The sequence below is a fragment of the Acipenser ruthenus genome, chromosome 38, assembly GCF_902713425.1.
Source record: "Acipenser ruthenus chromosome 38, fAciRut3.2 maternal haplotype, whole genome shotgun sequence".
In the NCBI taxonomy this organism is placed as follows: Eukaryota; Metazoa; Chordata; class Actinopteri; order Acipenseriformes; family Acipenseridae; genus Acipenser; species Acipenser ruthenus.
In genome coordinates, this window is record NC_081226.1 from 2,737,258 (window position 1) to 2,757,502 (window position 20,245).

General features: G+C 37.6%; 2 protein-coding genes across 2 annotated transcripts in view; both read right to left on the reverse strand.

Moving 5' to 3' along the window:
* The window catches only part of LOC117419287 (regulator of G-protein signaling 3-like), a 23,753-nt gene extending 16,810 nt beyond the window's left edge, over positions 1–6,943 (reverse strand). Inside the window, exon 1 of the mRNA XM_059009115.1 lies at positions 6,763–6,943. The gene's annotated coding sequence lies outside the window, so the exon portion shown is untranslated. The remainder of the gene's footprint in view (positions 1–6,762) is intronic.
* A 3,659-nt stretch (positions 6,944–10,602) lies between these two features.
* On the reverse strand, positions 10,603–16,067 carry LOC117419286 (zinc-binding protein A33-like). Its single transcript, XM_059009358.1, has 6 exons — positions 15,612–16,067; positions 14,640–14,735; positions 13,284–13,517; positions 12,667–12,689; positions 12,467–12,582; positions 10,603–11,734 (listed from the first exon to the last, which is right to left on the reverse strand). The coding sequence occupies exons 1-6, from the start codon at positions 16,014–16,016 to the stop codon at positions 11,190–11,192; spliced, it is 1,419 nt and encodes a 472-aa protein (XP_058865341.1). The 5' UTR covers positions 16,017–16,067; the 3' UTR covers positions 10,603–11,189.
* Between the last annotated feature and the right edge of the window lie 4,178 nt (positions 16,068–20,245).

The following is a 20,245-nucleotide window of genomic DNA, read 5'->3' on the forward strand; positions in this document are numbered from 1 at the left end:
TTGCTCCAATAAAAACCCAACTGTTTAAATGGGCAATTGTATGTAAAAATAATGTGTAACAAATAATGTAATTGTATGAAAAAATAATGTGATATCTCGTAACAATTATAAGTTTCCCTTGGTAAGGGCGTCTGCTAAGAAATTAATAGTAATATTGCGAGGTATAGCTAGTAGCACTACTCCACTAGCCAGATTCCAGCTGTGCTACTGTTTTTCCCATGTAATATAAATCAGAACTATCGCAAGTGAAGATTATGGCTGGATATGAACTGGTATCCTGAGGTATGGTATGTGCTATATTAACAGCAACTAAATTACAGTGAAGTTTACTATTAGGCGATTGCCCCAAGTGCTCCAAATTCTCTTTAGTCATCTGCTAAAAAATAATGAAATCTAAGGCAATGTAATTACTAAATGCAATTACTGTCTTTGGGTTTTTATGTCCAAATCATGTTTCAGAACGATGGATGAATGGATAGATATAATAATACACGATAATATATGATTAGACAAAACAGACTAATCCTGAATTTACAGGAGACTAATGTTCTGCTTTCTACCTTTGCAGTAAAATGACAAGGTCAGACAAAAACACTCACTGTAATCCTGATGAATGGGTTTGTGTAGGAACTTCTGCATTGCAGGGAGTACTTTGGTACTGTCTCGATTCCTTTGAACCAATTTTTTTTCGTATTTCTATTAACCTTTTGTTTGCTTATTCTTTTTTCTTGTTTTTTGTTATTTAAATAAACATGCATAAGTCATTTTCCTATCAATTCATTTTCTTATGAGTTTGCAATCATTCAGAATGATTCTTATCACAAGTACTCCAGTAAAAAAAAAAAAATCTTATTAGTGTTAGTATAAAGGCACTAGGCTTACAATATATCTAGGACAGGGAATTAAAGATCAGCTTCTGAACGTGTAGTCAAAGCAGCTAAACACAGACTGACACAAATTATGTTCATATAGTTTATTTTTTTATTATTTTAATTTGGAGGCTGTGTGGTCCAGTGGTTAAAGAAAAGGGCTTGAAACCAGAAGGTCCCCGGTTCAAATCCCACCTCAGCCACTGACTCACTGTGTGACAATGAGCAAGTCACTTAACCTCCTTGTGTTCCGTCTTTCGGGTGAGACGTAATTGTAAGTGACTCTGCAGCTGATACATAGTTCACACACCCTAGTCTCTGTAAGTTACCTTGGATAAAGGCGTCTGCTAAATAAACAAATAATTATGTCTCAATCCTAAAATTCTAGGTGATGCATAACGTCTGGTCGTAGCTGTAATGCAGGTTGTGTTAATAACAGGTAAGGCATTGATTTTAATGGCTTGGACAGTGGTGATAATACTGAAAATGCCAATAAGAGGTTGTAAAAATGGATATTAAATTGAAAGAACACAGCGAAAAGAGCAAGTAGCTATCTTGTAGTATTTGGCTATTGCAGGTCCCCCTAGGATATTCCTGAAACACAAGGTAATCAAAGCTTAATGTGGCAATCAAACGCTGTGTAAAATGTACCAAACCAGAACAGCCTGCTCTTCAGCGAACGGCGATGAATTGCTGGGATTTATCACTTTGCATCTTAAAACTGTGAAAGTGTTTTGCTGTTTGATATATTTTGTTTTCCCAAATGGGTTATTTTCATTTTGATGTAATAGAACTCCATGCAGGCATAACGTTCAGGTTGGTTACACAGATTAGCCAGAAATGTAGACAAAGTAAGTTAAAAAAAAAAATCCACCAGTACTATATTAACTGTTAGATAACGAGGATGTGAAAGCAGAAGGATCTCAGTGACTTCGCAATGAGGAATGATAGGGGCTAGAAGTGTTGCAAAATGGTAGCATCTAATAGAAAAAAAAAACTGCTTTATTTTTTAAGCTCTCAGTGGATACTATGTATAATAATATGAATCTGCCATTCGTTTGTATTCGTTTCCTTCTTGTTTTTGAATAATAGCGTTCCCAATTGATTGATGTATTACCTTATTACAAGCTAGCGGGTCAAGCCCTGAGCCGTGTGTAACTGTGTGACAAGCAAAAATGTCCTAAATCACAGAAACCTTCAACATTGGACAAGACACTCCTGTTTTAAATCAAATTCTGCGCCAGGAGCCGGGAGCCACTTTGCCCTACACACTATGAAGGGCATAATCTAATGGGCTTCACGCTACAGAAGTCAAAGTGAAATTATAAACCTCACGATTGGTCTCAGTCAATCAGTTCTGTGTACAGCAGTCATATCCTTGGGTAAAAGCCCTCTAAAAGCTAAGAAGACTTTAGAATCTTGAAATTCATCAACCAGCCTAAGTGATCGAGATCAAAATATCATTAAGTATATGGTTTGGTTTAGAATAGCCTTGCTATCTTCTGCAGTGGACGTTACCTGTAGATAATTAACGTGCCCTCGCATTTGGCTCGGCTCACCTAAATGTCGCTGTGGTCAGTTATCTAGCAGGTAATGACCGCTGTGTTGGACATTACTCTTAATGGTATCACTTTTGAGAGCTCCTAATGAAGAATAATGAATTTGGGATTTGTGCGGTCTTGCAGTACACAAGAACATGCTAAGCGACTGCTGACCGACATCCCTCTATCAAATTCTGTCAGATCTAACCTGCTGTACCACCGTGTCTAAAACAGAGAGAAGCAGCTGCTTATCTTTTCTGCTTTACAAAATACATGGCGGCATTCCTATTTGCATAATAAATGAATTCGCGGAAAGAAGGTGTGAATATTTCTGGTGCTTCCAACTTTTTTTTTTCTATTGTCCCCATGCATATCCCGTTATAAGAATGCTATTGAATTCCAAAGTCTAAAATTAGCAGTGGTTCTCAGAAGATTAGTCACCCGTAACAGATATTAATAACTATGATAAGAAACAGAGTGATGCATTAAGGCTATATTTAGGTGCAAGGTCCACCAGCAGAATTCAAGTATAAGGTATTGAAGTACTTTGTGTTATATTCCGTTTGTAATACATTAAATATCCTCATTTCTTTATACTAGTAAGCTTAAAATATACTTGACCTTTAATAATGGTTTGGGGAAGGAGACAAGCACACTTACAGATTGTCCCCCTGTAACTCTCAAAACCCACTCACTGACTATGAATACTTATATAAGCATTATCATTTTCAAGCTTATTTAGTGTGATTAGCTTCATTGGTCAAATACCCATTCCTGTAAAAGGATCTGTCATGAATAACTGAAAATTGATTCCAATAAGCATTAATTTTCATCTAATTAGCGATTGATCAATAAAGCTATTGATTCCACCATATACATGAAAGATTACCAGCAGTAGTGATGCATCAGTCAATAAGGGTCCCTTTCATTTTGACCATCTTGCAAAAGGAAGATGGATAGGGAACAAACAACATTCAGGGACAGGATCATTGTGCCTGATGCACATCATGGTAAGGATATAATGGGTCTCCTCCCAGTGGCAGAGGAGTCAATACTGAATGGGAAGACGTTCGTCTTTGAACCACGAGGTTAGCAGGTTGTGTCAGCCCCATGCCTCTCCATTCAGTTCAATGGGCTGAGATGCTACCTCTTTACAGTAGCGCCCTATGGGAAAGAATTCTGGCCCTTGTGGTTGAAACAGGTGTTTTAATGTCTGTGTTCTTTGCATTGAAAGTTATAGCATGTAGATCTCTTGCTCTACCACTTCTATTAAGCACCATGTTACTGGATCCTCAGCTAATGCGCTATCCTTGCACTATTTCACTACTGTGTCATTGTAGATATAACTTGTTGTAATCCTAACTTGTTGCAAGTCTAGGTTAGTGGATGAGCACTTGTCTTCACACGCATTCAATTGAAAGCCATTACAGGGAACAGTAAACACAAATATGAAATTGTATTTTGAATCTACTTACTATTTAACTTAAACTATTAAAAAAAAGATCTATCTCCATTTTTAACAGATTGAAAAGTGTTTAGCAGAGACAGGGTTAAGACCGGCCAGTCACCAGAATTATTATAATCACTGCTTGACGTTATCATTTGTAATCCTTGGATGTGCCATTGCCGGATATCAAACTATAATCATCTTTTGGTATTCATAAGTGATAAATCCTACAGTCCAGAAAACTCATGCTGTTTTTAGTTTCCTATTCAGGTCATTAAGCCATTTAGGTTATTGGTTAAAAAAAAAAAACAACAACAGAAAACCAGTTTTCTATGCTGTCACATAGTAGATTGTCTGCTGACATTTTCTGTTTTACAAGCCTCTCTTATTAATAGATTGAAAAATCCCTTTTGGATCCCACTAATCCCAATGCCTTGCCCTGACAAAACCTCAGCCAGCAGACAACGTTACAAAGGGTTTGGAACAGACACTGCACAGCAGAGCCAGTGGTCCTGATATGGTCTGCCTGGTACTGACATAGTAAAATGGATTATTGATATGTCAAAATGAGATCCCACTGTGGTACCTTTTTACCAACCTCATCTTAATAAACTGCCTAAACTTACACCACTGTCCTGTAATTAATACAGAGCCATTGCACTGTCATTGTAGTGTCACTGTCTATCTGCATTAAATTAGATCCTCCTAGTAGAACAAATTGTGTGCTAAAAAGGGACTTGATGGGTTGAATAGTCTCTTCTGTTTTTCCTGTCCTTATGTTCTGATAGTGTAGCTTCCCTATACTTGTGCTAACATCGATGCTTAGGATAATACACGACCATTGCATAGCCATTAGTACTTCTTAACCTCACCCTGGTGGTTTCATTTTTAGTTGTATTTTTACGAGACCCTCATCTATTACAGTAATGTTTAATGAACTAGCCTGTGCATATCATGGCGCACGTTATATCTTAGAAGCTAAATGGCTTGTTTTCTAAATATCTGAGGCTGAAACGACCCGGAAGAAAAACTTTCTTGTCAGCACCCACCTGAAGAAGGTTTTGAAAGCTTGTGTATTTTATTTGCATGTCTATTGAAACCCGATCTTTCTACAGCTCATATGTGGACCATCTTACCCTAATCTAAAGTCACACTATGTAAGACTAGACTGAATCTGGTGAAGAGCTGTGTTTAATAACTACATGTTTTAATATCTTCTGGTTGTTGCGTGACCTCTGGTAATGAAAATAAGATTAACACAACCGTCAAGTCCTGACCTAAACATTTTCTGCTGCTACTAATAATAAAGTTGTGTGTTCCAACATCAGCACAGCTTGTTTTCAAGCAAACACCGGATATGGAAGCTTCAAATCCAAAATCACGTCTAAGTTTTTATTAGGAGAACGTAATCCTATAAAATCTTTACAGTGCCTATATAAAACAAAGCTTAAAAACTGGCCTTGCTAGGAATGAGACCCCGTGCAAAGAGACAATGTCCCCTTACATACTGTGCTTTCCATATCAGTCATTACTTGTCTCCAGTCTCACATTAGGAAAAGGTATCCCAGTCCAGCATTTCTCAGTAAATATTCAACTCCATACACAGTGGTATGCAAATGTATTAGAACACCCTGCTGCTTCTGTTGTTCTGATTTGTTGTGCATATGAAAGCAAACCGGTATAATTTGGAAAATTGTCAAAACAGGCAAGTTAGTGATTGTCTAATTAATTGATGACTTTAATAGGCAATTCATTTAAAATAGTAAGAGAAAAGGTGCACATAGACACAAATGCATGAGACTTTTTAGAAGTTGTTTAAGACACCTAATTAGGGCCCATTGTTTCTATATCTCTGATTACTGACTGCAGGTAGGTATAGAAAGGATATAAATGACACATCTTGTCATTTAAACTATTGCAAATAAATATAATTAGGACACAACAAGAAGCAATTATAATCTTAGCAGTTGATAAAAGCTGTTTGCTACAATACACTATGACTACTACTACTACTACTACTACTACTAATACTACTACTACTACTACTACTAATAATAATAATAATAATAATAATAAACCAGACATGAACATGAAATAGGTGTCCTCCATACAATTAAGAAGTTCCTGGAATAAGGGGCTGCACACAGAGTAACCAAGTGGCACAATTAATCCAAAATAATCCACTCAATCACATTGTAAGAGGAACCAAAGTTCAAACTCTTTTGTCAGAAAACAAAAAAGCTCTGGTCTGGATCTTTACACCTTCTCCCTTCTTGTAAAGGCACAGCTAGGGGGTAGTTATCTTCCCTAAAACTCTTACATCTTTTACAAAATGTCTTTTTCAGTGTCTTCAGTGTTGAAACGAGTTTTGGTTAATATACTAAGTTAAGTAGCCAAATATTGTGGCTATTTCCTTCTTCAGTTCACACAAAATGCACGTTTCTGCCAATGCCTTCTCAGTACACTCAGGCATTAACCACTTGTGTCCTTGAATTTGTTTCTTATAGCTTAAAATTGTGATTGAGTGGAAGTCATGGATGATTCATATACTTATATCACTGGGTGAAGTGGATCACTTAATGATCCCATTAAGAAGACTGTCCATATCAGGGAGCAGATCACTTGGGGTGGAGTCCACACCACCCACTCACATAAACATATAAACTCAGATTAAGACACTGAAAAAGACTTTCAGTCAAAACATTTGTCATTGCTTTTTCAGTGTTTCTAAATGTGGTACTACAGTTATAAACAATCCTGTCTAGCATTGACAGCTCTTCATACCTTCTCGTTTGTACAGCAAAGCACCACTTGCATATTACAAAACTAAACCTGTTTTGTTGTTGTAGAAGTAGTAGTTGTTTTTTCTTTTTACTCAATAAAAAATACAAGCCTTTTAACCAACCTTGTTAGGAGTGTGTGGTTGGCATCTGTCCCTGCAGTATTGCTGGCTCTTTCCTCTGTGTTCAGGGGGAAAGGCAAGGTGTTGTGCCCCAGAATCTGTGCTGGATCCCAGGCAGCAGTCAGCAGTTTGCTGGCAGAAGCAGAGTGTGTGTCAGTGACTGTTATTAAGCAGAGGGCTGGGATCTGAGAGAGAAGCGAAAGAGGTTGGGCTGTTGGCACCTCCTTCCTTTCTTGCCTCCCTCCTTTTTTATCCCTCCCTCCCCCTCATCCCTCCCTCCTCCTCATCCCTTGTTCAAATCTCTATCAAATAGCCATTTTTATCTTGTTTTGTCTCATATAAAAGCACACAATGGCAAAAAATAAAGGTGTACATTCGCAATTAACAGAAGGGATGAGGGAGGAATACCAAACTCTTTTGAAAAAAACAACTTTATTTAATTACATCTTAACAAGCATACAACTCACTATTATATTTAAATGAAGCAATCAATAATTCATACTTTAACATACATGAATTAGTAATCATGAATGATCACATCATTTAAAATATCATTTTAAAATGTATTTGTATTACTGACTGTAAAGTGTGATCTATATTTTATTTCCAAGTCTTTTTTTTTCTACAATAGTTTGTTTGCAGCATATTTCTAAATCACACAGTGACAGAGTTACATTACTTGTGCAAATTCCAATGGGTGTAGAGACAAACAAAAAATACTTTTTAGCCCTGATAAGATTTTGTCAATTTGTTTTTAAAAACATGATCTAAAACAGGATCTAGAGCACTGTAATCTTATTGGTCTCAACCAGGATTGCTAGAAGCGCACCGTGATTGGCTCCTGGCAGTGTGCGATCAGAAACGGGTGGGTGTTAGGCCACTGTTGCCCAATCATTGCATTCCGACATGCAGAGCTAAGCTTTCTTTCTATACAAATACTCCAGACATTTTTCATTGGTAAGGGGATACTATTTTAGGGGTACCACTGACAAACATATAAAGTATTTTCCAATGTGTTCTTCTCGAAGTGCGATTGATTCGTATTGATGAGGCCACCTAATTTTTGTGCCTGTTGGTTTTATTTATTTATTACTTTATTTATTTTTAACCATGTACCCTTTAACTGGTCAAAAGCCTTTTCGGGAGCTGTGTCCAACGCAGGTTTACACTTGTCACTTTTAAGACAACTGAGCTGCCTTTAATCTTTATTCCACTTTGTTTTGGTACCGTAACCCAGCCATCCAAGCTGAGCCGCCAAATCTAGTCTCCCACGAGATGTCAATGACGCTCAGCCGTCGCCTAGGGAACATGAAGCACAAACACACTCAGCATCAGCCTCGATCAAGCCATGAAGGAAGTGCCCTGGAATGAGATGTAGAGATCAGAGACTTTTGTTTTTGTAGTCAGCAAGAATGCAGTCAAAGGGGCCCGAGTAGTGGGGAAAAACAGGCAATAAATGCCCCTACCCACAGTCGTTCTCCATTTATTTATCCATCTCAATGGGTGTTAGAGCTTTGGTACACTATACAATAATCTTGGCAAAGGTTAAACAATGGGAAATCAGTTGTCAGTTGAGTACACAGGACTTTATTTGGCAGAGTGTGTCAAATACAAACCCGTGTTTTTAATGGATAGTTTGGCTAACTGCCAAGAAAACATCATGGGAATTTTAGTGAACAGAAGAAGATGTGACATTTACAGTACAAAGCAAAGACGATGTCATGCGAAATTTAGGCCTCCCTGGAAAATTGTCCCCTTGGTGTATTTTTCATAGGTCGAAAGGAAATATAAAGATTTTAAATAAAAGTAAAACTAAATATTGTAAAATGTAAAGAAGCCCTGAAACAGAAAAATGGTGTAACAGGTGTTGTTATTTCAGTTAAATGTAGGCTGCTTGCATTTTGTAATACAGGATTATCACAAAATGGAAGAGGCAGAGTGCTTGCATAAGGTTCAGTTGCAAAGGTTCATTGCAAACCACGGTAAACTGGTAATGGGGAAACTGAGAAATGACTGTGCAAAATTAGTGTGTTAAAATTTTATAACGTGTACTGGCCTGATTATTACTGGTTATTATCACACTCCAGTAAATATCACCCACGTTTATCAGTCACTTAACATCCCTTTGGAAAACAAAAGCACACAATTAGAAAGTTCACACGTCAGTAAGTTCCTGTAGAGTAACGCTCTGATACGTCAGGTAGCATACTACAGCATACTGAAAACTGCGACGTGTATTATCTTTTTGTAATTATTTATTGCATTTATATAGCGCTTTTTATACAAAAGTATGGCAAAGCACTGTGTGGTACATAGCAGAAAAAAAGAACAAAACATCTGTATAGCATGTGACACATACAACTGCCACAATCAGACCATTGAAATAACAGTATACACATACTAATACAAAAGCAGCAATTTTAAAGTTACATTAAAACCCACTAAGATAAGAATGCCGTTTTATAAAAGTGTGTTTTTAGTCTTGTTAGTGTATTGTATTTAATGGGAGTTGTATTGTATTTAATGAGAGTTTTATTGTATTGTATTTAATGGTGGAACCACATGTATTCTCCAGAATGGCCCAGAGTGTAGATACAGTTGATCACTTTCCCTTTTTGACTGTTCCTCTTGAAACAACATGAGGAATGTGTGCTGTCTTGAATACAAAATGAAGGAAGCACCTGCCAAGCGAACACCCACAGCAGTATGCAGTTATGGTGATTGAAAGAATCTGCAAATAGGTTTCCATGCAATACATAATACTTGTATTATTACACTGCAGTGATAATGTTCTAAGTACATTGCAGTGTACTTGGCAGCCACAACCTCAACAGCCTTCAAGAAATTACAATCAATGTTATTCTTGGAAAAGCAGCTGGTTGCTTAGCGACACTGGAATTGGAGGATCCCTGGACGATAATGACTAAAAATCTGTGACTGTGAGAGAGAAATGAGATTGTCGGAGGGAGGGGGGTGGGAGGCAGAAAAAGAATATGTGTGATAGAAAGAGAAAAAGGGTGGAGGATTTTTGACAAAATAAAATGGAGTTGAACCAGTTGGTTTAGATTTCTTCCACATTGTGTACTTGCTATTCATGATTTATCCCTGTGCAGATCTGTCATGTACATCCATTCATGCATGTATTTAAAATGCAATAGTAATAGTCTTTAACTCTTTCAACATTGCAGGTGGATACTGACTATTTATTGGGTACAGTAAGATTGTCTTTTTATCATTTCTCTCTCTCTCTCTCTCTCTCTCTCTCTCTCTCTCTCTCATTAAGTGTTCTCATGTCCTTTACTGCCCCCTTGTGGAAGTATTAAACCTTAAAACAAAAATCCTATCTGGTGTTCCTGTGCTGTAATTGGACAATCCATGACTCTAATTCTAAAACCATGACAGACAGAAGGTTTATTCACTAACCTCTGAAAAAAATAATTCCCTTTCGTTTTTTTTATTGGTACAAAAATATCAAAATCATACAAAGTTGTCTGTTATTGATTTTTAAGGTAATCCGTTAAGTCAGCAGATGTCAAAATACACAATTCTAATTTGAAACCGTTCTATAAGAACCTAGTCCATGTATGCATAAGAATTCAATTAAGGATACAGAACTATTTACTATGTCAATAATGCTTCAGGAACAAGTATATTCCTCCTTTGTCTGACAAAATGATTTTTGCTAAAACAGCCATTGACTGACAGCTGACAATAATAATAATAATAATAATAATAATAATAATAATAATAATAATAATAATAATAATAATAATCATCACTGAGTGCAGGTAAACAAAATGTATTATAAAAATAATGATAACCGATAATTGTAAAGGACGCAAATTGCAAAAAATGACAAAACACAAAATCACTTTATTTTAAACACTTTATCATCTGTATTGTGGGGACGTATATTAGTGTAGCACAGGTTTCAATCTACAATACTTTACCAATGAGCTTCAGTGCTCATATGCCTCCTCATCTTCCTATCGTCACCCTTGGAACATTTTTTTAGAACCATTTTTTTTCTGGAATAGTTATTAAGCAGTACAAACAATGATCAAAGTAAAAACAACACTAGAGAAGCATACAGAACGCACACACCTTGATAAGACATTGACGTCTCAATATAAAACAATGCCTTTACAAATTAACTAATGCCTGCTTTCCAGTCGCATTCTGTAATTCATCTATTATTTCCCAAACCATTTGTCTTTTCCATTTTTATCATTTATGATTGCAAGTTGTGTTTTGTTTTGTAATATTCTTTTTTTTTTTCAGACTACATTTTTGACTACAAACTGAACACTGTGCTTTCTTCACTGCTTTGGAGAGAATTAATATAAAGAAATGACAGAAAAAATAATACTAATACATACAAAGTATGGTTTACTAAGCTTTATATCCTTTTATTCAACGTATAAGATGATTTACACCTGCAACTTAAAAATATTTAGTGGCTGTTTATTTCTACCTTTGTCACCTATGCCAGGACACAAGTAAGGATAGATTTTCTCTGTGAATGTATCCCTGAAAGTATAGAGATGGACCATGTCTTCTGCATTGTAAAAGGACACTTGCCCCCTTTCGTGGTCCAGGAACACTCCAATCTTTGTAGGTTTACGTTGCACTGGGAGGAGGGTGCAAGGCAAGGTATAGGCCTTGTACTCGTTGCCATTTCTCAAAGCCAGGATCCACAGTCCATCCTTGGGGGATGATGTCATCTCCCCTTTCCTGTTGACAGACTCTCTGACCACTCCCAGTCCCCACATAGTCTTCTCCCCCACCTCCACCTCCCAGTAGTGCCTCCCGGTGCTGAACCCTTCAGACCCCAATACAGCCCCCACTGAGTCAAACCTCTCTGGGCTGTCCGGGAGAGCCTGTCTGACCTCTCCGAGTTTCACATAGCTCTGAGAATCAGACAGGACAAGCCAGGGGTTCGCAGTGTTGGGGTTCAGGGTCACTGGAAATGCAACTGAGAAATGGAAAAAACAAACATGAAGATATAAGAACTTGAGAAAAGGTAGATGGGAGGAGGCCATTTGGCTCTTTGAGGTTCATCCCTTGCTAGAACATTGTTAGCTAAAGAAAGAAATTTAAGAACTGAATGTCATAAGGCTGAACTTAATGTAATCTAGAGAGCAAAGTCTAACAGAATATAATTCCCCAGGTCAAATTAGATTACATTTTTCCAAGTTTTGTTACAGTATAACCTCATAAATATATAAGATTTTAGTGAAAAGAAGCAGAGTGGAGTAGTGGTTAGGGCTCTGGACTCTTGACCGGAGTGTTGTGGGTTCAATCCCCAGTGGGGGACACTGCTGTTGTACCCTTGAGAAAGGTACTTTACCTATATTGCTCCAGTAAAAACCCAACTGTATAAATGGGTAATTGTATGTAAAATAATGTGATATCTGTATAATGTATAATGTGATATCTTGTAACAATTGTAAGTCGCCCTGGATAAGGGCGTCTGCTAAGAAATTAATAATAATATAACTACCAATCTGTAATCTGTTATCCATCCTACAACTTTAAACACCCATCAAGAGACAACATGACAACAATATTAGGGCATTTGTGCTCTGGTTTGAGAAACCCCAGCTGTATATGAGAAAAAGCCTTTACATGAACAGCTTGCATTCCAGGGAACAATGTTGTGTCATACTACAACAGCAATAAGAAAGGTGTTGTTTGTGTCACGTACCTAGATCAAGGATATTTCTCATCTTCTTCCACACTCCATACATTAGAGGACCTCCATATTTTCCCAGACACTGGTCACTAGAAACACACTTTGGTTTCTGATAGGTCATCGTTATTCTGTAGTAAACAGAGATCTTGTTAATGCTGCGAGAAATGTGAAATAGAGTTGCTTATACTCTTTTTTTTAGGACAACTACTCACCTACTGAGAAGATCTTTAATATCCTGCCAAAAAGAATGGAAACATTTTTTTTTTCATTGTGGGTTATATTAGTCCCTAAATTTAAAAAATCCCATTAGGATACTGTTATAATCCCATAGTATTACCCCAAAGAAACTCCTGGACCAGTGCATGACCAGCAATGGCAACTTCACAATGCATTTTGAACAAATATTGCTCACTGGGTAGCAGACTTTGTCTGGAACTGATGTGATATCAGGTTACTGTACTCAAATGTGATTCATCCTATGAAATCACTCTGCCAATAATTTTTAATCATTTGTCAAGCCTACACTTGTCTACTGTGCTTTGTAGCCTGTTTGCATTTTTAATTGCCTATTTTCACCTTCTCTACCTTCTCCTACCTTTCCCTCTACCACCTCTCTCTCCCTCCATCTCCATTCCCCCACTCCCTGTCTTTCTCCTCCCACTTAATCTCCCTGCTTCCTTTTTCACTACTTCTTCCCCTCCTGTCACCAATCCCTTTTCTCAACGTATCTCTCCTTCCCCCTTCTCCCTTCTCCCACTCCCACACCGTCTCCCTATTTCTGTCCTTCTCTCCCCTCCCCTCCACCTCTCCGACTCTCCTTCTCTCTCACCTTCAGCAATGCAGGCGTCTCCTGCAGAGTCAGTGTCTCTTCCAGATCTTTGGCTGCCTGCTGCAGTCGGCTCCTCTCTGCTTCTATGAGAGTCTTGGATTCTTCCAGCTGGTTCAGTATCTTCTTTTCCTCGTCTCTAAGCTTGCTTTTAAGCTCGCCCTCTTGCTGCTCCAGGAACTGGTGCATTTTAGTGAAGTCAGCGCCAATCTGCTCTTCCAGGCTCCCTGCCAGCTCCTGCCATTGGGTTTAAGATATAGTAAAAATATACACCTTATCACCTGGATTGGATCCAGGACCTGACCTCCTATGGACCTCCTAGAAGAACACTAATGCCACATTTCCATCTTCATCGTGAAACTAGTCTGCAGTTCGTTTTATCTGCAGTCTACAATCTATGGCCAAAAGTTCTGCATTACCTAGAATTTTAGGATTGAGACAAAAACCATATGAACATAGTTTAGATATTTGATCTAACATCATGTAATAAAAAATAAAATAAAAAATACAAAATGATATCGCAAAAGTCTACTGGAAGTCATAATAGTAGTATAATATTTCATGTTAGATTTCAAAATGTCACTTTTTCCAATTTTTGTCAGTCAAGTATATGGAAAACTACAAAACAGTATGTAATTCAATATGTTAGCGTAACATTATTCAGCAGGTTTCATTCGACTTTATGAAGCAAAATGAGTTCATTCTTTAGGGTGATGATAAACTATTGACCATGGTATTCGTTCTGTAACTGGACACCAAAGAGCACCTGTATTTATCTATATTGTGTACAATTGCTATTTAAAACTTGTATTGGATGCTTATCAGTTAACTCCACCCCCCCCCCCCCCCCCCCCGATCTGCTGCTGATGGGAATAAATGAGACTGATTTCAGAGTCAGTCCCAGTTGCAGACAGAAGGAAACTAGTTTAACTTAACCTCACACCACTGAACACATTGATACACACTTCTAGTCAACATGTTTGTCAAATATGTGCGTTAGTTTCTTTTAGTATTTCCACATATTGGGACATTTCATGATCTGTAATGTGATATTCTGTAATGTGATATTTTGCAATGTGATATTTTGTAACAACTGTAAGTTGCCCTGGATAAGGGCGTCTGCTAAGAAATAAAAATGAAGATTGCACACCACCAGAAGGAAGTTACTGCATGTTTTTGAATCTTCATCCATTGAACTTTAGAATCTTGCTAGGGGTCAACAATGATGCCTTTAGGGTTTGGGAATAAGTTTAAAGTTTTGAGTAAACTTGTGATTTAAGGTTTATTTTTAACTACAGCTTTGCCGTTTTTTGAGAAAGGGAATCGATATCCACTATCACCACAGCAGGGCTGAATTACCTTCATGTTGTTTATGGCGCAGACCGTTTGGTCCTGTGATTCACACACCTCTTTCAATAGCTTGTGAATCTTCTGCAGGGATTCCGACATATTCTCCTGAGGATAGAAATAGTTTCAGACTTAGTAAGTAACTTCAAAATACAATTCTGTAGTTTTTTATTTGGGTTGCAATCATTCTGAGTAGTTAATATTGCTGGTGCCCAAATTTTAACTCTAGAAACCGCGCTCCCAACACAATAGCCCCCACTGAAAAACATTGCACATTGCATGTCTCTGTGAATCAGTTTCCTCATTTTAATGCATTGTCTGTGGATCAGATTGTGTTGGCACCTTTTGCAATACAGACACTGATGTAGCCTTGTTCCTACTCACTCACACTCACACACACATATATACAGTAAAGGTCACATTTTCATGTAACTTGAATGGAATGAGGAAGGCATGTAGAACATGCCAGACAAGCACAAAACAAGTTTAAAGCCAGCTGGTCAAGGCAGATTTTGAGAAAAATGGTAATTACTGTGGGCTGGAGCAAGAGAACCCGGAACATCTCAAAATGCTTGCAAAGACAATACAACTGATTTTAACTCGCATCTAATATCACCTTGGCAACTACATTTCATGACAGTGGCTTGTGGCCCCACAAAAAATAATGTACACCACCTGCAATCCCATTTAGTAATTCCCTTTTTCACTGAACAAACTAGTTAATAATTATGTGAAATATTGACTGAAGTGGCGCACTGTTTCCAAACAGGAACATACAGTAGCGCATTTTTTTTTTACTTAATAATCGGGATAAGAATGTTAAGATTCTGACATTCTAAAAACAAACAGCAGATGTGCAGCATGTGGATTACGCATCAGGTGGGTTAATTTGTTCTCTTGGAGAGTACAGCGTTTCTGTATGACAGTTCTGAACAAGTTAAAAGGATTTATGTCTCTACAGGTACAGTACGCTTCTCCACATACCTTGTAGCTTTGGAAAGCTTCTTTAATAGGGATGACGTTATGGGTTTTGTGCTCCCTGGAACAGCCACACACCACACAGATCGCTCTCTGGTCATCCTCACAGAAGAGCTTCAGCTTCTCCTCGTGCTCTTCACACTGAGAATCGTGCTTGGAGCCCAGCCTCATTTCCTTTACGCTCTCCACCACGTTACCCAACAACGGGCTGGTCTCCAGGCTCCTGTCCTCAAACGTCTTCCCACACTGAGGACATGAGAAGCTCACCTCGCATTTCTCCCATAACTGGCTGATACAGGGCATGCAGAAGTGGTCCCCACATGCCAAGTGAACTGGCTCTTTGAAAAGCTCCAGACAGATTGGACATGTTAGTTTGCTGTGTAGTTTCTCCAAGTTACTTGCAGAGTCCATTCTCCTCTGTGGTTGCTGCTGCTTGCATGTCTGCTTCCTGGCTGCTGTGTAAATCTGTGTCTCTAGGGCGGGGTTAGTTTGGAGTGTGCTGTAAGGTGTGGCTTACATGCCTACCTGGCAGTGCAGGTATGTATATCTTTAGCTATACACTTATAATTTGTGGCAGAGCATTCTGGGGGATGTAGTCCTGGGGTTAAAATAGTTACAGGATTACATCCCCCAGAATGCCTTGGGGGCTTGGGGTTTGGCTTCCAAACCCCAATGCATTTTGGGGGATGTAGTCTGGTATCTTTCTTCTGGACTACTTTCCTTCCTCTACTCAAAGTCAAATTGGTTGTTTCATGTAGACAGCTTTGGACTGCAAAAGAGTCTTTTCAATTGGTCAATGCTGTTCAGATAATTAAATATGGCACCATTTCTTTATATACCAAAAACCAATAATTTATTAAACTGATAAGCTTTTTACTTAAATAGCAAATATTTAATTTATGAAAAAATAAGATTTTGCAAATGTATGCTTTACAGCTACGGCCAAACATTTTGCATCACCCTATAGAATTAACAAATTTTGCGTCATACAGTCAAATGAAACCTGCTGAATAATGTTACATTGAATTACATACCGCTTTGTAGTTTTTGTTATACTTAACGAAAAACTGATAAAAATGGGAAAATGTGACATTTTGGGGAGCCCCTAGTGGTTGGAAAGTAGGCAACCCCTTTTCCATATACTTACCGAAATACTGACAAAAGTGGAAAAATGTGATATTTCAAAATCTAACATGTATGAAAGGGCGCCCCTAGTGGTTGGAAAGTAGGCTGCTCCTTTTCAAATAGGGGCCGATGTGTGCAGGTAGTGGAGGCAGACAGACGGCACAAGATGTTTAGAGGAAAGCGCAATTGCGCATGTTTATTTTACAACAAAATACGATCTTCCACACAGAATATAAAACAAACAAAACCCTTGCCGTGAAAGGCACTAACTGAACAATGAATTTCCATACCTAATGAGGAGCGATGATTCCTTCACCTCCAAAACAAAAACAAGGATCACACAGTGAAAATAATGAAAAAGAAAACAAGATAATAGAGAACAAAAATATGCCATTATTAGCTTGAAGAATCATCATCTTGAGGAACATGCCTGTAAAAGAGAATACAAATGTATTATTATTATTATTATTATTATTATTATTATTATTATTATTATTATTATTATTATTATTATATTGCATTTTTAATACAGCAGGTAAATGTGAATTATTTTCCGATCATTTTCATTGAATGCATTTTTAATTTTTATTTTCCTATGATATAGTTTATCTGAAAATCTTTCTTTCTTTCTTACTTTCATTCCAAAAAGAGAAAACAGTACCTCATTGCTGCCCTGGTGAACACCCAGAGGATGAACAGACCCAAAGCGATTTTGTCAAACAGCAGCACTCCCACAACCAGCAGGAATGGGGTAGCAGCACTGCTATCTGCAATCACAAATATGTCTGAATGAAATCACTGTCAAACCTAGACGCGCTCATTGCTGAGCAATGAGGTTCTTATTAAGGGGTATGAACAGGGCAATGTCACTGGCAAGGCTGTTATTCCCAGCAACAGAAGCTACAAGTTTAAGCGCTAATGTGCACATTAAAAACAACAAACAAAACACAGCAACAAACTAACAGGCACAAAGGCCAAAACAAACAGCTGAACAGAACACTAGAAACACTTTATACACCCCGAGTCACCGCTTACAATGAAACACGGCTTCATCAGCTTCATCAGCACATCACTGCACCTCACCACACAACATACCTTCACCTCTAACACCAACTTTAATCGTAACATTAACACCCGTGATCACCCTTTTTTATACACCTGTGGCTGCAGCCTAATTAATCATTAATCATTTATTCAATTTTCAGCATTGCAGCGCTGTATTATGCTATACTGCGGTTACTACTGCATTTCCCCTGCGTGCTGAGTTTCAGTACAGGCTGTTCTTTCCAGGATGGAAAGCAGCCAGTACCAGCTCCAGCGCCAAAAATGAAGAGGTATGAGAGCTGGGTGAGGGAACCCCAGAGGATAGAGACAGAGTACTACACCACTGAGCGGGATGATGAGGAGTGCGGCACATATTACCTGTGCTATGGGCATGAAGAAGAAAGCTGCCCGGAGCCTGACATGGACACGGACATGGAGTAGGAGGAGCCAGAGCGTCCAGTGCCCAGAAGGAGGGGTATCATTTTTACTTGTAAATGTATGCTATAAAAGTCTGTGTAATACAGTTTATATGCACACACACACACACACATATATATATATATATATATATATATATATATATATATATATATATATATACTGAAATATCTGAATATACTGTAGATGTATTTGAATATATTTTATTCAATGATATTTTTAACAAAATTGTATCAACTTACTAATGATAATGGTCAATCACACAATTGACAATTAAAAAAAAACAAAAAAAAACTTTGTGACTGAATTTTTATAGACCTTTGTTTGGAGTGTGGCAAAGTGAGCTCTGCCTTCCTCTATTTAAAACTTTCCTTAAAACTGTTTAACTATATTTCAATAAAACACCTTTTCTGTATACTTTTTTTTTAGTTTAGTTAATTCCGTTTGTGCCCGCAGCCAGACCCAGCACAGATACGTATCAATAGTGCAGCAATAATAGACTATCACCCGCTTGTTAATTGTTACGTGTGATTTTATTAGTATAAATTGGGCAGCAGTGTGGAGTAGTGGTAAGGGCTCTGGACTCTTGACCGGAGGGTCGTGGGTTCAATCCCAGGTGGGGGACACTGCTGCTGTACCCTTGAGCAAGGTACTTTACCTAGATTGCTCCAGTAAAAACCCAGCTATATAAATGAGTAATTGTATGTAAAAAATAATTTGATACCTTGTAACAATTGTAAGTTGCACTGGATAAGGGCGTCTGCTAAGAAAGAAATAATAATAAATTAGTAGTGATTTGAAGTGGCAATGGAGTGATCAGATCTGTACTTACTTGTGGTTGATTCACTATTCTGTGTAGGTTCTGTTAGTTTTGTTGTTTTTGCTGCAGTTGTTGTTGAAGTAGCTGTAAAGTAAAGATTTTAAACTTTAATGTCAGATGTATTTGTTCAAGAGAGTTTAGCACAGCGCGTGTTGGCCACATGTAAAAGGTCATGGTCTCGCTGGATTTTCCCAATCAGATGTTTGCCTCTGTTTTCTTCCCAGTTTGAAATGCCCAATCAATGCACTGATTCAGGAGGACTGGAGATCAATGGCAGATCTCAGTGCCCACATGCTAGCCAATCACCTCTTTAATATACACATAGAGAAATATCTGAATATACTGTAGATGTATTTGAATATATTTTGTTTGATATTTTTAACAAAATTAAATCAGCTTACTAATGATAATGGTCAACACCCAACTGACAATGACAAAAAAAAAAACTAACTTTGAATTTTCACAGACCTTTGTTTGGCGAGTGTGGCAAAGTGGGCTCTGTGATGATGCATCAGAAGGCTCTGCCTTCCTCTATTTAAAACTTTCCTTAAAACTGTTTACCTGTATTTCAATAAAACACCTTTTCTGTATCTGTACGGGAAATATATGAAGTTTAAGAATCTTGACTTACCTTTGGAAGTTTGGTGTACAATAAACACTGAATCGTCTAAAGACAAAAATATTGATACATTTCAACCCATAAGAAAAAAAACACATATGAAATGCTGTAAATGTATTTAAATATATATTTCTTTGATTATATTTTTAATATACACTGACCTACTTGAAATAAAATGTGAATATGTGCTGTTTGTGCAGTGATATGGTTTTGTTGCAGGCTAGGGTTTCTTCAAGGTAACACATTAGAATTGATTCTCTCTTTTCTGCACGGTGTTTGCTTGATAATGGTCAAACACACAAGAATTTGTTTGGAGAGTGTGGCATATGAATGACTTTAAGAACTATCTTTTTGTTGCGCATCTATTTTCACAGTATATTAACACAATCAAACCCCAATAAATGGCACAGTATGAAACTCCTCTTTGTTGATCTCTATGATTTGTTAATTGTCAGCATTTAATATGATAGTTCATTATGTATATATATATGTTTAATAACATACTACATCATGTCAGCAAAGTGTCTATCTGTCTCACTGGTTGCAGATTCAGAGAGGAAGGAAAAAGAAATGTGAGCATGACCATATATGCGC

What these genes read in the sequence shown, in the direction of transcription:
- LOC117419286 (XM_059009358.1), bottom strand. Translation starts at nt 16,016, where the DNA reads ATGGACTCTGCAAGTAACTTGGAGAAACTACACAGCAAACTAACATGT. An exon ending in AAGCTTTCCAAAGCTACAAG is followed by an intron (nt 14,736 to 15,611) that starts GTATGTGGAGAA and finishes TTCTATCCTCAG; the next exon opens with GAGAATATGTCGGAATCCCT. An exon ending in GCGCCATAAACAACATGAAG is followed by an intron (nt 13,518 to 14,639) that starts GTAATTCAGCCC and finishes ACCCAATGGCAG; the next exon opens with GAGCTGGCAGGGAGCCTGGA.